The sequence below is a fragment of the Electrona antarctica genome (genome assembly GCF_951216825.1).
Source record: "Electrona antarctica genome assembly, chromosome: 7".
In the NCBI taxonomy this organism is placed as follows: Eukaryota; Metazoa; Chordata; class Actinopteri; order Myctophiformes; family Myctophidae; genus Electrona; species Electrona antarctica.
This window is the reverse complement of record NC_136812.1, coordinates 38,724,345-38,740,529: the sequence shown is the minus strand read 5'-3', so window position 1 is coordinate 38,740,529 and position 16,185 is coordinate 38,724,345. Positions and strand designations below refer to the sequence as shown.

The 16,185-nt window shown below is 40.2% G+C and overlaps 1 protein-coding gene across 1 annotated transcript; it reads right to left on the bottom strand.

Moving 5' to 3' along the window:
* Positions 1-1,457: 1,457 nt before the first annotated feature.
* LOC306925974 (uncharacterized protein) lies at positions 1,458-12,564 on the bottom strand. The gene is made up of 13 exons (XM_079505159.1): positions 12,520-12,564; positions 11,880-11,943; positions 9,630-9,661; positions 9,099-9,110; positions 8,667-8,678; positions 8,499-8,519; positions 8,228-8,239; positions 7,977-7,988; positions 7,815-7,835; positions 5,535-5,576; positions 4,363-4,383; positions 3,942-3,999; positions 1,458-1,821 (listed from the first exon to the last, which is right to left on the bottom strand). Exons 2-12 carry the CDS (start codon positions 11,941-11,943, stop codon positions 3,946-3,948), a joined length of 303 nt encoding a protein of 100 aa, XP_079361285.1. The 5' UTR covers positions 12,520-12,564; the 3' UTR covers positions 1,458-1,821; positions 3,942-3,945.
* Positions 12,565-16,185: the final 3,621 nt, after the last annotated feature.

Below are 16,185 nucleotides of genomic sequence, written 5' to 3'. Positions count from 1 at the left end.
ATGAGCACGGAATATGATGTAGCCTACGTATGAAGATGTATGATATAAGAGCGCCCCTCACTTCACACAAGTGCCTTTTTTTCCTTATAAGTGGTCCGTAGACGTGGTGCATCAGTGCATGGAGGTATTGCATGCATGATTAGCCTGGATCCAGCCCGCAAAGACCCCGCCCACTCTCTGAGTAAGCTACAGTCTGATAATCAGGCTAATGCATGATGGTAATGTAGGATGTTGATTTTGCACTGGTCGAGTCATTATTATTAGGAAATTATTATGGACCATTGGTATAAAAAAAACAGTGGAAATGGGGATAATACACATGGATGCATATAGCAAGTGTTCCCATACAAAGCACTGTCTATAATCTTAGCCCATATCCCACCCAACACAACAGGTTGATTCTAGGTCAGGTGGTCCCTCGTTCATAACCACCCATGCCGGCATAAAAAGACTAGGTCTGGCTGTATTGCTCAGGCTGCACTGCAGTGTCTATTCACGGGCGCGAACCCACTACTGAGCGGCACGGGGGCTTTGACCTGCTCCGTTTCCGACCTGGGCCGGTTCACCCCTCCTTAGACAACCTGGTGGTCCCGGGCTCCCCCAGGAGCTCCATATCGATACCGAACTTAGTGCGGACACCCGATCGACATAGTGCACTGCAGCTCAGAACTCCTGAGCTCAAACGATCCGCCAGCCTCAGCCTCCCGGTAGCTTGGATTACAGGCGCACGCCACTGCGCCTAAAAGTACAGTACTTGAAATTCCATTCTGGAAAGGTGTCCCATTCCTCCATTACTGAAATTAGTTGTTGTTGTTGTACTATTGTTGTACTATTCTATGTCTGCCTAAAAGTACAGTACTTGTTAGAGTTAAAGATTTAGCTGGGGACCTGGAGTCAGACTAACAGCGCCACCAACAGGTGGATTTTTTAAAATGACTCAAATCATGAAGGCAGCTTACATGGAATCTTTCACAGACTTTCATAGGCTACTAGGCTGAGGAATATATCCCACCCTTTTCAGATTGGCCAGTTACAGCACCACCAACAGGTGGATTTTGAAAATGACTCAAATCTTGAAGATTTATATATATATATATATATATATATATATATATATATATATATATATTCACTCAAATAAATGGTTACATTCCTACAGTTGATCTGTTGTTGTTGTTGTTGTTGTTGTAGTAACGACCCAGCACACTCAAACAAAAGAGGCTGTTCGCCACATGTATCATTTGCCACATGTAACATTTGCTTGATTGGTGTTTGATACGTTTGAATGAGGCCTTATTAGGCCATATTCACACGTACCATTCAAACATAAGTTTGATGAGGTAGTATTATATATACAAATTATTATATATTATTATATATATTATTATATTATTATATATAAAAAAGAAAGAAAAAAAGAAATGAGACATCTTCTCTTAACCTGAAGCTTATTTCAATTTATTAAGCTGACATGACAGAACATTTTAATCATAACATTTAGATCTATAGACCAATTATTTGTTTACAAACATGGGGACTGGGCACGGGTGACTGTTTCATGTAATCAATTCCCAACAGCAAATTAAAGTTTGATGGGGCATTTTTTACACGTGAGTGCATGCTGTTTCTTATCAGTGTGACGTCGTCTGTCAGGGTGCATACTTAGTTTACTAGTCATTGGTTAGACATGGATTAAGGTTAGGTTTAGGTGTGCTGCCCCGTGGGAGGTTAGGTTTCGGGTGAGGGTTCGAGATAGTCCAACCAATAGTTATAGTGGTCGCTGTAGTCTTCCGGCGGCGTCTCTTCCGAGTTTTTAGACAGCTGGTGGATGGAAATGCAGTTTAATTAGCATCATACATCATCATACATCACATTCCGTGCTAAGCCAATCAAGTAAAAGTATCAATACTGCAATGTAGAAATACTCAGTTACAAGTAAGGCCTCACTCACACCTTTAAAACATTGATGCATGCTTGTTGTATGAATGTTCTAAGTGTCATGTCCGCCCCAATGCATATCCAATGGAAGTCACATGTTTGAATCAACATTTTGGACTACAAGCTGTTGTATGGCTTTCGGCTGTGTTTCAACTGCACCCCTCCCCCTCATACAACACAAATGTTGTGTCAAACCATGTGACTCCCATTGGAAAGAGCTTACAACAAGCATACATCTCATACAACAAGCATACATCAATCTGTTGCGACCGTGTGAGTCGCCCCTAAAAGTCAGAAAATCGAAATGTACTTGAGTAAAAGTACAAATGTATTGGTATCAAAAGTACTTAACCCTAGAACACTAAACACGGGTGATTTTCACCCGGACGCTTATATCTTTGTAATTTTCATAATGTTGCTGATGTCTGAGGTGGATGGGTCTTTCAGTAGCTTCATGATGCTCAGTGACATCATAATGTTGCTGATGTCTGAGGTGGATGGGTCTTTCAGTAGCTTCATGATGCTCAGTGACATCATAATGTTGCTGATGTCTGAGGTGGATGGGTCTTTCAGTAGCTTCATGATGCTCAGTGACATCATAATGTTGCTGATGTCTGAGGTGGATGGGTCTTTCAGTAGCTTCATGATGACATTATGAGGTTATTCTGCTTTATTGTTCCTATACATGTTATTGTTTTTATGAAGTGAAATGTGACATCTGATGCTGACTATTTGTAGAATAGTATTCTTTCCTATGAGAAAAGTAACAGATTTCATTGTGAACCGTTTTATTTTGTCAGTTACCTTTTGTGGCATCTCTATATAAATATACAAACTATAACCCTACGATCTTCCTTAGTTAATAATTTCCCCTAATGCACAAAGGGCGATTGTTAGAACATCATAGAAGGTAGGTTTGTTTCCCTGTCCACGTCCCTGATTTTTTCTACAGGCAGGTGTTCGGGTGAATTTCACCCGTGTCTAGTGATAGTGTGATAGAGAAAAATCCCACACACTCACAATGGACTTTTATTTTATTGTTCTCTTCACTGGACCATTCTCACATGTCCTAGAAATGGGTGGACCAAAGGAGAAGTTCCCAACTTCATTTATCTTTTTTTTTTTAATATCTTTTGTTTTTTTGTGATAAGTCATGATGAAATATTAAAGAAGAGTGGCTCAAGTTGCCATATATTGCTGTATTGCAATATATTTTGATGAGAAATATTTTTTATGGAATATTTTACATTGTGTAAAATATACCCGTGTTTAGTGATGGTGTAACAAAAAACATGTTTAGTGTTCTATAGGGTTAAAGTACCAAAAGTAGAAAGTAGTCATTATGCAGAATGTCTCATTTCACAAGTTTTCAAATGTATGCAATGTATAAAAAATAATTTCAAATGGCCAAAATGTATACATTGCTGAAGTAGTTAGTTTATGTTTTGTATAATAGTATCTAGTAACTAAAGGTTTCAAATAATTGCAGTGGAGTAAAAGTACCTCTGAGATGTAATGGAGTAGAAGTAAAAGTATAGTGTAAATTGTAAATAATACTGTAAATTAAAAGTTCCTCAAAGTATTTAAGTAGCCTATACAGTACTAGAGTAAATGTGTTTAGTTACATTACACCACTGACTGCAGCGCAGGAGGAGCACTAATGATGCTTTGTTGTGCAATAGTGTTAGTGTCATGCACTAAAAATAGCTGATCTACAAACTCACAGCCTGTTTCAGATGCAGTAGATCTGCTATTTTTGGTGCATCACACCGACGTAAGAAGGGAACTAGACTGCTCTGTGTGCTTGTTACATTGATATGTTGTGCTTCTGCTGGTTTGACAACCATTTGTGTCATAGCTAAGATTGTCCTGAATGACAACCATTCATTTTGTGTGACTAACATATTGTACTTGTCTGATAGTCATTGTGTATTATATTGAAGTAGCCTGTATACTACTTGTTAGTCATTCATTAAACTGAACAGCAGAACATATTGACTCACCTCCTTAAACATCTGGTGTATATAGCATGAGCAACTGGTGTTTAAGATTCTGGATCTCCTGACAACAGAATGAAGAGTTGGAGTGATAAAGGATCAACAAAGACCAGCACAAATGTTGCCTTACATTTGTGCTGGTGTTGTGCTGGTGTTGTGCCTTGCATAGTCCCCAGTGAATAGGCAGGTTGCCCTTCACTGGTAACCTTACATTGGATTTTAAATAAGATAAAGGATCAACAAAGACCAGCACAAATGTTGCCTTACATTTGTGCTGGTGTTGTGCTGGAGTTCATGTGTTACATATGTACTACTGCACATTCGTGCTGGTGTTGTGCTGGAGTTCATGTGTTACATGTGTATATTTGAAGTACCCTACTAGTAGTTAGCCAATCGTTAAACTGGACAGCAGAACATATTGACTCACCTGCCAAGTTCTTGTGATTTTCTGACAAAATAATGAAGAGTTGGTGTTATAAAGGCTCAACAGAGACCCACAACAATGTTTACGTGTTTGTTTATACAGTATATGAAGTATAGGCCTACTAGTTGTCATTTGTTAAACTGAACAGAAGCAGAACAGATTGACTCACCTCATTCATTTCCTGACAAAATAAAAGAAGAGTTGGAGAGTTATAAATGCTCAACAGAGACCAGCCATTTAGGTACTTCCCTTGCACATACATATATATTTCATTTACACATACATACTTCACTTGAAGTTGCACATACATACATACTTCACTTGCACAAATATAAATACTTAATTTGCGCATATATAGATACTTAATTCACACATACTTCACTTGTATGTACGTACATACATACATACATACATACACATACATACACATACATACATACATACATACATACATACATACATACATACATACATACATACATACATACATACATACATACATACATACATACATACATACAGGACACCTCTGCCTTGCATAGTCCCCAGTGAATAGGCAGGTTGCCCTTCACTGGTAACCTTACATTGGATTTTAAATATATGAAGGTATTGTAGGCTGGGATTTTACAAAAAAGCCCCCCTTTTAAATACATACATACATACAGACATACAGACATACATACATACTTATAAGGTATGTCATCTGGTGGCTAATGAACCAAACACATTCTCAGAAGTTGAATCAGTTTTAGAGGACCCACTTTTAGGCCAGTGCAACAGAGCATGCTTTTGCCTTTTTTTAAAACCTTACCCATTTTAACCAAATACATACATACATACATACATACATACATACATACATGTACATACATACTTCATTCGCACATATACTGTATATACTTCACTTCACGCGCACACACACACACACACACACACACACACACACACACACACACACACACACACACACACACACACACACACACACACACACACACACACACACACACACACACACACACACACGTACAAGCCGTCGTACATGTCCTGACACAATAATGAAGAGTTGGAGTTATAAAGGCTCAACAGAGACCAGCAAACAAATGAATTGTGTTCACAGTATGTGAAGTACTAGTAACTACTTGTTAATCATTTGTTAAACTGAACAGCAGAACATATTGACTCACCTTCTGACTGGCTTTACGTTCGTGGATCTCCTGACAACAGAATGAAGAGTTGGAGTGATAATATACATCATCATACAATAAATTCCGTGCTCAGCCAATCAAGTGAAAGCATCAATACTGCAATGTAGAAATACTCTGTTACAAGTAAAAGTCAGAAAATCTAAATGTACTTGAGTAAAAGTACAAATGTATTGGTATCAAAAGTACTTAAAGGGATAGTACAGATTTATTTAACTTAAGCTGTATGAAATACTTGCCATTAATATAGTGGTTGCAACTGTATTAATTGATTGCCCGAGTCCTGTGGTGGGAGTTCTGCTCTGGTTTTGGTGAAATTTTAAGTAGTTCTGGTCATTTTGTGGGGGGCACAGGGGGCCACGCATTAAAAGTAAATGAAACCACAAAACTAACGTAATTTGTATTGTTGACCTATTTCAAAAATATTAGTGCAACTTTCGTTCATTTTTTACCCCTCTATCACACGGAACTATGTTTTTGTGTCCATATCACTACGCCCAAAAAATAGTTCCATGTGATGAAGGGGTCAAAGTTGAACGACAGTTGGCTAATATTTTAGAAATGGGTAAACAATACAAATGACGTTAGTTTTGTGAATTAATTTACTTTTACTGCGTGGCCCCAGTGCCCCCCACAAAATGACCGGAACTACTTAATATTGAACAAAACCAGAGCAGCAAGTATTTCATACAGCATAAGTTCAAAAAATCTGAACTATCCCTTTAACCCTAGAACACTAAACACGGGTGATTTTCACCCGGGCGCTTATATTTTTGTAATTTTCATAATGCTGCTGATGTCTGAGGTGGATGGGTCTTTCAGTACCTTCATGATGCTCAGTGACATCATAATGCTGCTGATGTCTGAGGTGGATGGGTCTTTCAGTAGCTTCATGATGCTCAGTGACATCATAATGTTGCTGATGTCTGAGGTGGATGGGTCTTTCAGTAGCTTCATGATGCTCAGTGACATCATAGAAGGTAGCTTTGTTTCCCTGCCCACATCCCTAGAAAAACTACAGGCAGGTGTTCGGGTGAATTTCACCCGTGTTTAGTGATAGTGTGATAGAGAAAAATCCCACACACAAAGAATGGACTTTTATTTTATTGTTCTCTTCACTGGACCATCTCACATGTCCTAGAAATGGGTGGACCAAAGGAGAAGTTCCCAACTTCATTTCTCTTCTTTTAGGAATATTTTTAAAATACTATTTTAATAACTATTTTTCGTTTTTTTGTGATAAGTCATGATGAAATATTAAAGAAGAGTAGCTCAAGTTGCCATATATTGCTATATTGCAATATATTTTGATTAGAAATATTTTTTATGGAATATTTTACCTTGGGTTAAAATATACCTGTGTTTAGTGATGGTGTAATAAAAACGTGTTTAGTGTTCTAGGGTTAAAGTACCAAAAGTAGAAAGTAGTCATTATGCAGAATGTCCCATTTCACAAGTTTTCAAATGTATGCAATGTGTACAAATAATTTCAAATGGCCAAAATGTATACATAGCTGAAGTGGTCAGCTATGTATCATCAAGTATCTAGTAACTAAAGGTTTCAAATAATTGCAGTGGAGTAAAAGTACCTCTGAGATGTAATGGAGTAGAAGTAAAAATATACTGGCAATTGTAAATAATACTGTAAATTAAAAGTTCCTCAAAGTATTTAAGTAGCCTATACAGTACTAGAGTAAATGTATTTAGTTACATTACACCACTGACTGCAGCGCAGGAGGAGCACTAATGATGCTTTGTTGTGCAATAGTGTCATGCACTAAAAAATAGCTGATCTACAAACTCACAGCTTGTTGCAGATGCAGTAGATCTGCTTTTTTTGGTGCATCACACCGTCGTAAGAAGGGAACTAGACATGTGTGCTTGTTACATTGATATGTTGTGCTTCTGCTGGTTTGACAACCATTTGTGTGATAGCTAAGATTGTACTGAATGACAACCATTCATTTTGTGTGATAGCTAACATTGTACTTGTCTGATAGTCATTGTGTATTATATTGAATTAGCCTGTACACGTAGTCATTCATTAAACTGAACAGCAGAACATATTGACTCACCGCTTGCGTACAAGCGGTCGTACATGACCTGACAAAATAATGAAGAGTTGGTGTTATAAAGTCTCAACAGAGACCCACAACAATGTTTACGTGTTTATGTGTATACAGTATTCGAAGTATAGGCCTACTAGTTGTCATGTGTTAAACTGAACAGAAGCAGAACAGATTGACTCACCTGCCAAATTGCTGCGGTAACCTGACAAAATAATGAAGAGTTGGTGTTATAAAGGCTCAACAGAGACCCACAACAATGTTTACGTGTTTGTGTATACAGTATATGAAGTGGCCTATAGTTGTCATTTGTTAAACTGAACAGAAGCAGAACAGACTGACTCACCTCATTAATTTCCTGACAAAAGAAAAGAAGAGTTGGAGAGTTATAAATGCTCAACAGAGACCAGACATTTAGGTACTTCACTTGCACATACATATATATTTCATTTACACATACATACTTCACTTGAAGTTATAAAGTCTCAACAGAGACCCACAACAATGTTTACGTGTTTATGTGTATACAGTATTTGAAGTATAGGCCTACTAGTTGTCATGTGTTAAACTGAACAGAAGCAGAACAGATTGACTCACCGCATTCAGTTGCTGACAAAGGAAAAGAAGAGTTGGAGAGTTATAAAGGCTCAACAGAGACCAGAAAAAAAATATTGTGTACCCTATATTTGAAGTACTAGTCATTTATGTGTGTATTTCATGTAGTAGTTGGTAGTCATTCTGTGTATATGTACTACTGCACATTTGTGCTGGTGTTGTGCTGGAGTTAATGTGTTACATGTGTATATTTGAAGTACCCTACTAGTAGTTAGCCATTCGTTAAACTGGACAGCAGAACATATTGACTCACCTGAAAATTTGCTGCGGTAATCTGACAAAATAATGAAGAGTTGGTGTTATAAAGGCTCAACAGAGACCCACAACAATGTTTACATGTTTATGTGTATACAGTATTTGAAGTATAGGCCTACTAGTTGTCATTTGTTAAACTGAACAGAAGCAGAACAGATTGACTCACCGCATTCATTTCCTGACAAAATAAAAGAAGAGTTGGAGAGTTATAAATGCTCAACAGAGACCAGACATTTAGGTACTTCACTTGCACATACATATATATTTAATTTACACCTACATACTTCACTTGAAGTTGCACATACATACTTCACTTGGACAAATATAAATACTTAATTTATACAATACATACAGTACTTAATTTGCACATATACTGTACACACACACACACACACACACACACACACACACACACACACACACACACACACACACACACACACACACACACACACACACACACACACACACACACACACACACACACACACACACACACACACACACACACACACACACACACACACACAGTATTTTAAGTATAGGCCTACTAGTTGTCATGTGTTAAACTGAAAAGAAGCTGAACAGATTGACTCACCTGTCTCAGAACCTGACAAAAGAAAAGAAGAGTTGGAGAGTTATAAAGGATCAACAGAGACCAGAACAAAATAATTGTGTACCCTATATTTGAAGTACTACTCATTTATGTGTCTATTTCATGTAGTAGGAGTTGTTAGTCATTCTGTGTATACTATATGCACTACTTGTTGTCAGTACTAGTTCATGTGTGTACTTATTCTTGTGTGTGTCTATTTGACCTTGTGTTGTGTTGCTGTGTCAGTTCACTGTGTGGTACTGAAGTCAGTTAGTTGTGTTGTGTTGTGTTAAGTTTAAAAATTGTGAACTATCACTTTAAGACCTTTTAAGGCCTCGGACAAAGCCAACTGGGATGGTGACAACTCATGACAATAAACACAATGTTTTGATCCGAACAAATAATTAGAAAGAAGAAAAACAACAAAAAAGTGTTGTACCCTGCCCCTTTTTTCTTCTTTCTAATTTGTCGGGTGCGACTGCTCTATAGTCTTCAGTTATATACAATAAATATTTCACTATGGCTTCACGTTACCTGTATTTGATACATGGTCATGGCATCAGCACCTTTGAAAGTAAAATAATAAAGGTTAACCTCAAAGGCCCTTAAAACAAGGCTCCAGACTTCCCAAAACAAACTGGTCAGGTTACTACTTGGCCTCACTCCCCGAACCCACCTCACCCCTGCCCATTTTGACAGAATGGCTTAGGGTTGACGACAGAGTACAGCATCTTGCAATGGGTCTGATCCACAAGATTCGATACACCACCAAGGTACCCATGTACCTGTCTAAATACTTCACTAAGATACCCATGTACCTGTCTAAATACTTCCTTAATGTCAACGAAGTCCACACCCACAACACCAGAGGGAGCTCAATAAACCATGTGCAACCCAGATTCAGCACAAACAAGGGAGAAATTCATGCCACCAAAATGTGGAACGCCCTACCAACAGTCATTAAGACATGCGAATCCCTTGACTTGTTGTTGACTTGACCTGTTTTGGTGTGTTTATGTGTTTTCTCCAATCTGTTAATAAATTCTTCAATCAATCAAAAAAGTATTTGTTAACTGTGAAAAATCCACAGGCCACAGCAAAGAGACATTGGGTGCATGATTGGTTGGATACTGTGCAGAAGCAGAAGTACAGTTGAGAATAAATCCATTTGTTTGTTTTTTTGTTAAAAGTTTGAATCACAATAATAGTAATCATTGCTATACAGTGTTTGTTCAGTCACTGGGGTTCCTTGTCTCTCCAGTTCTTTAACCAGTAAGTGGTGACGGCAGATAGGAGACTGCTGGGCGAGTGCTGGCACTTTGGCATGGGGGGGTCAGATCAGCATATGGAATATGTTCTGTACTGGTCATATATGGAGCGTGTCTTGAGTGTACAGGGTTTGTTGAGGTCAGATCACAAGAGTTGCTGGCCATATATGGTGGTGTGACGTGTCACGAGGCGTGACCATATATGGAGGCGTTAAGGGTCTCAATGATGTCACGTGATGTCACGAGGTCAGATCCACATGGAGATCTAAGGGTCTCCATGATGTCACGAGATGTCACGAGGCATGATGGATTGGCAACCATATATGGAGGTGTGACGGACGGACGTGAGATGCAGGATTTCATACTAGTAAATGTGACCTCCGGTCGCAATAATCCGAAAATACATTTTCAGGTAGGTGACACAATTTCAGCCAATCAGGAGAGAGTAGCCACTAATCAGCCTGGGCACGTTGTTTTGAGTGGTGCAAACCACTCCAACAACCAGCTTTGTCTGTATGTTTGTGTACCTGTGTACGTGTCCGTGCACAGGTGAGCATGGTTGCTATGGTTAGTGTGTGACGTCACTGACATAGCTGATCAGACTATATAAGACCTTGCACCACTCAGTTCACACGGGTGTGATTTTTTTTATAGTGTGCAGTTTGAATTTTCTCCGCTTATTTCTTTGTGTCATCACTTACAATTCCATTTGTTTAATCTGTATCCTGACTGTGTTCTCTATCCTGATTGGATAAAATTGTATCCAGACTTTTCATCTTAAAAGCTGGAGAGCAGCTCAGAGGTACTGAACAAACACGCTATAGAAATGACTATCACAATATAGAGCTGGAGAGCACGGTACTGAACAAACACGCTATAGAAATGACTATCACAATATAGAGCTTTTTAACACTTATTTTAACCAAAGCAAATCAAGCCTACTGAATGCCCAGTGGTGGAAAAAGTACTCAATTGTTTTACTTAAGTAAAAGTACCAATACTGCAATTTAGAACTACTTCGTTACAAATAAGAGTAAGGAATTGTACTTGAGTAAAAGTACAAAAGTATCTGCATCAAATTGTACTTAAAGTAGGACTACTAAAAGTAAAAGTACTCATTGTGCAGAATGTGCCATTTCACAAGTTCAAAATGTGTACAAAATCTATTGAAAATAGCAGATCTACAAGCTCACAATGAGTCGCGTTGCGAGTTTGCGGCGCACTGTGAGCTTGTAGATCGGCTATTTTCAAATGGCCGAAATGTATAGGGTTGAAGTGGTTAATGTATGTTTTCTAATCAAAATTAAAATCGCCAATGTAACTCAAGTTTTCAAATGATTGTAGTGGAGTAAAAGTACAAATTTTGGCTCTGAGATGTAGTGGAGTAGAAGTAAAAGTATTGGAAATTGGAAATACTCAAGTAAAGTACAAATACCTCAAAATTGTACTTAAGTATACAGTACTTAAGTAAAAGTACTTAGTAACTTTCCACCACTGTGAATGCCTCTGTACATACCTGCACAGTGGCTCAGAGACAGGACAGCCAGTATGGAGATGGAGATCAGGAAACACAGCTTCATCTATAGTAACAGTAATAATAGTCAAATAAAATAATAATAAGAACATTGTATTTCATAACAACAATACTACAAAAAACAATTACGTTTATGTTTGAAAATCTACAGAAAACTGTTTTGATTCCGTCATGTCGTTTGATTGTAGTAGTAGTAGTATAGTGTTCTCTATGCCAAACTACAATCAACTAGTTTCAGTGTTGGAAAAAGTACTCACATGTGTAAAGTCTGGTATTAAAACTACTTGAGTAAAAGTACAAAGGTATTGGCATTAAAATGTACTTAAAGTACTCATTAGGCAGAATGTCCCATTTCAAGTTTTCAAAATCTTTTGAAAATAGCCAAAATACATTGAGCTTTAGTGGTTAAAATAATAAAATCTAAATCTACAAAGTAACTATAGTAATTAAAGTTTTCAAATAGTTGTAGTGTAAAGTAGAGTAAAAGTACAATATTTTCCTCAGAGATGTAGTGAAATACTCGATTTAAGTAAAAATATCTCAACATTTAACTCTAGTACAGTACAGTAGTTGAATAAATGTACTAAATGAGTCAGAACTACACAACAGAAAATGGGCTCACCGTTTCAAAAATGTTGTCCTGTTGGCTTGTTGCTTCTGAGATGAATCTAAATCAGATCCTGGCAAGAGAATAAGGAGTTGGACTTATAAACGCTCAACAAAACAAAAATGTGACCTTGCCATGATGCTATGGTCACGGGTATGTGAGTCATAACAGATACAAAAGTAAATACAAGGTTTGATATAGAAAACGTGATGTTCTCCAATGTCGATGAGATGTGCTTCAATCAATAGAATAGCAAGTATAAACCTAGACCTTGGGCAGGTGGGGTCATCAATACCTCCGTACACCAGTGGCGGAAAGTAACTAAGTACATTTACTTAAGTACTACTTAAGTACTTTACTTGAGTAAGTCCAATTTTCTGTACTTTAACTTCTACTCCACTACATTTCAGAGGCAATTAAATATTGTATACTTTCACACCACTATAATTATTTGACAACTTTAGTTACTAGTTACTTCACTTCAGTCCTATATACATTTCGCCCATTTGGAAATAGCAGATCTATAAACTCACAATGCGTTGCGATGCGACACATTGTGAACTTGTAGATCTGCTATTTTCAAACCACTTTGACATTTTTTCACATTTGAAAACTTGTAAAACAGGACATTCTGAATAATGAGTACTTTTACTTTTGATACTGTGGTAAATATTGGACACCCCCGAGTCCTTGTACCGAGACTTGACTAAAAACTGAGAGAGAAAGTTGAGACAGCAGACAGCAGCTTGATGTTTCCTCAGGCTCAGATGGTCATTTATTAGCAGACAGAGTACAAGGCTTCCGCTGCCAGCAAGTGGCAGTGGACCCCAAAATGACCATCCACACGTATAATGACCGGACCAACTGACTGAATTCTCATAAAGTAGTGGTAGTTTACAGGCATAGAGGTGAAGAAGAGAGGCCTCTCTGAAGGCAATTTGATCAACAATTTGCTCCTGGCCCATCAACAAAACCCCTTTTACAGATTACACCAGGAACAAGTCAGGACAGTCCTGCAGGAACCATATAACAAAATAATTGTAATCTTTGTGGCACTTCACCTAGCTTTTGAATACAGTTAAGAACAGGCCTTGGGATACACTTGGCTTGTATAAGTAGGCCAGACAGGCCAGACCTATAGGCTTCACACGGTGCACATTTGTCCAAGAATAAGAGATAGGGCCTATCGCGTTGCGTGTTCGAGTCATGACAACCTTTGTTGCGTGTCTCTCCCCTTCTCTCTCTCTCTCTTTCCTGTCTATCTTCACTTGATACTATATCAATAAAGGCAGAAAAACCAAAAACATTTTTTTTAAAAGAAAAAAAGGAGATATGTTGAATTATATGGTTCCAAATACCGTACAGTACATTTGTACTTTTACTCAAGTACATTTTGAATTTAGTACTTCTACTTGTATCTACATTGCAGTATTGCTACTTTTACTTGAGTAAACAATGCGATTACCGTACTTTGTCCATCACTGCCGTACACAAACGTGTGGCAAAGACTTGGTCTTGTCTGTGGCATTTTTTATTTTATTTTTACACACTTTATTTTATTTTTTTTAAGATATGTTTTTGGGCTTTTTCTGCCTTTATTGGATAGTGTACAGTATGGTGACAGGAAATTGGGGAGAGAGTTGGGGGGTGATACGCGGCACGCGGGGTCGAACCCGCGACACGCTGTCAGGCTGTCAGGCTTAGCAGCTTATAGTGCCCGGACCGCTATACTAGCCGCCCAGGCACACACACCTTTATAATGTTATTGTTTTGAATGTCAGAATATGACACGTACTCTTTACCATGACACTATTGCACATTAGGAGGCCAAGTAGTACTAGTGGTTCTCAGATGTTTTATTTGCAAGGACCCCCGAGTGTTCAAATGGACCCATAAGGGTCAATTTGGTTCAACTTGCAGGTTGAGAACCACATGCTTTGACAAGCCTGTGTGTGGTACAGTCGTTCTGCCATGAGCACAAGGAATGTTACAAGGACAAGCTGTACCATATACAATAGCTATCAGGCCTAAGAGGGCTATATCTTGTTCTCAGAGGCACTAAGGCAGGGGTGTCCAAACTGTTTTCAATGGGGGCCAGATTAGAAAACATGAAAACACCCAAGGGCCAACTAGTGTACATCTCTTACCTATCGTAAAAAAATAGCCCTTATGACTATATTTTACCTGTACTGCGACGCTGCCCACAAGTCAGCCAATGCCCGCAAATTACGGATATAGCAGCTTGTGTTATCCCTAAATGGTACCTTGGTGCAGCGTTACCCGCTATTATATCCATTATGCTGACACGACACCATTATTTGCATGGGCGTGTTGGCACGCTTTCCCCAAAATTGCTAATGTGACCATACACATTTGGGAAAGCGCATAGCGGAGTTTAAAAGCACCCGTAAGCTGTATTGCCAAATCCGTTTGGCGGCATGCCTGCAATGGAGCATAAGCAGCGAGTGCATTCTCCGGCAGCAGCAATGAGACTCTGCGCTGTCGGGGGAGGGGCGGAACCTGCCGGAGAAGGTGGGTGGATTGTGACAGCTTCGTTCCGCGGCACTGTCGGTCCGTGCCATTCGGCAGCCGCCGCTCCAGACGTCGCAACTGCCGGTAACAGCCGCGACGCTGCCGGGGGGAGGGGCGGCATCTGCCGGGGAAGCTGGGGGGATTATGACACTCGACTGCTGCTCACTTCCACGGCAGTGCGTTTGGTCCGACATGCGTTGCGTCGTGCTTGAGGTTAGGGTTAGGGTTTGGGGTAGAGTAGTTTTTCCACCACTGGCGCTTGCAGCCGATCCAGAACACCACCACCCGTCTCCTCACAGCCGATCCAGAACACCGCCACCCGTCTCCTCACAGCCGATCCAGAACACCACCACCCGTCTCCTCACAGCCGATCCAGAACACCACCACCCGTCTCCTCACAGCCGATCCAGAACACCACCACCCGTCTCCTCACAGCCGATCCAGAACACCGCCACCCGTCTCCTCACAGCCGATCCAGAACACCACCACCCGTCTCCTCACAGCCGATCCAGAACACCGCCACCCGTCTCCTCACAGCCGATCCAGAACACCACCACCCGTCTCCTCACAGCCGATCCAGAACACCGCCACCCGTCTCCTCACAGGATCCAGAACACCACCACCCGTCTCCTCACAGCCGATCCAGAACACCGCCACCCGTCTCCTCACAGCCGATCCAGAACACCGCCACCCGTCTCCTCACAGCCAATCCAGAACACCGCCACCCGTCTCCTCACAGCCGATCCAGAACACCGCCACCCGTCTCCTCACAGCCGATCCAGAACACCGCCACCCGTCTCCTCACAGCCGATCCAGAACACCGCCACCCGTCTCCTCACAGCCGATCCAGAACACCGCCCCCCGTCTCCTCAAAGCCGATCCAGAACACCGCCACCCGTCTCCTCACAGGGTCCAGAACACGCCACCCGTCTCCTCACAGGGTCCAGAACACCACCACCCGTCTCCTCACAGGGTCCAGAACACCACCACCCGTCTCCTCACAGGGTCCAGAACACCACCACCCGTCTCCTCACAGGGTCCAGAACACCACCACCCGTCTCCTCACAGCCGATCCAGAACACCACCACCCGTCTCCTCACAGGGTCCAGAACACCACCACCCGTCTCCTCACAGGGTCCAGAACACCAC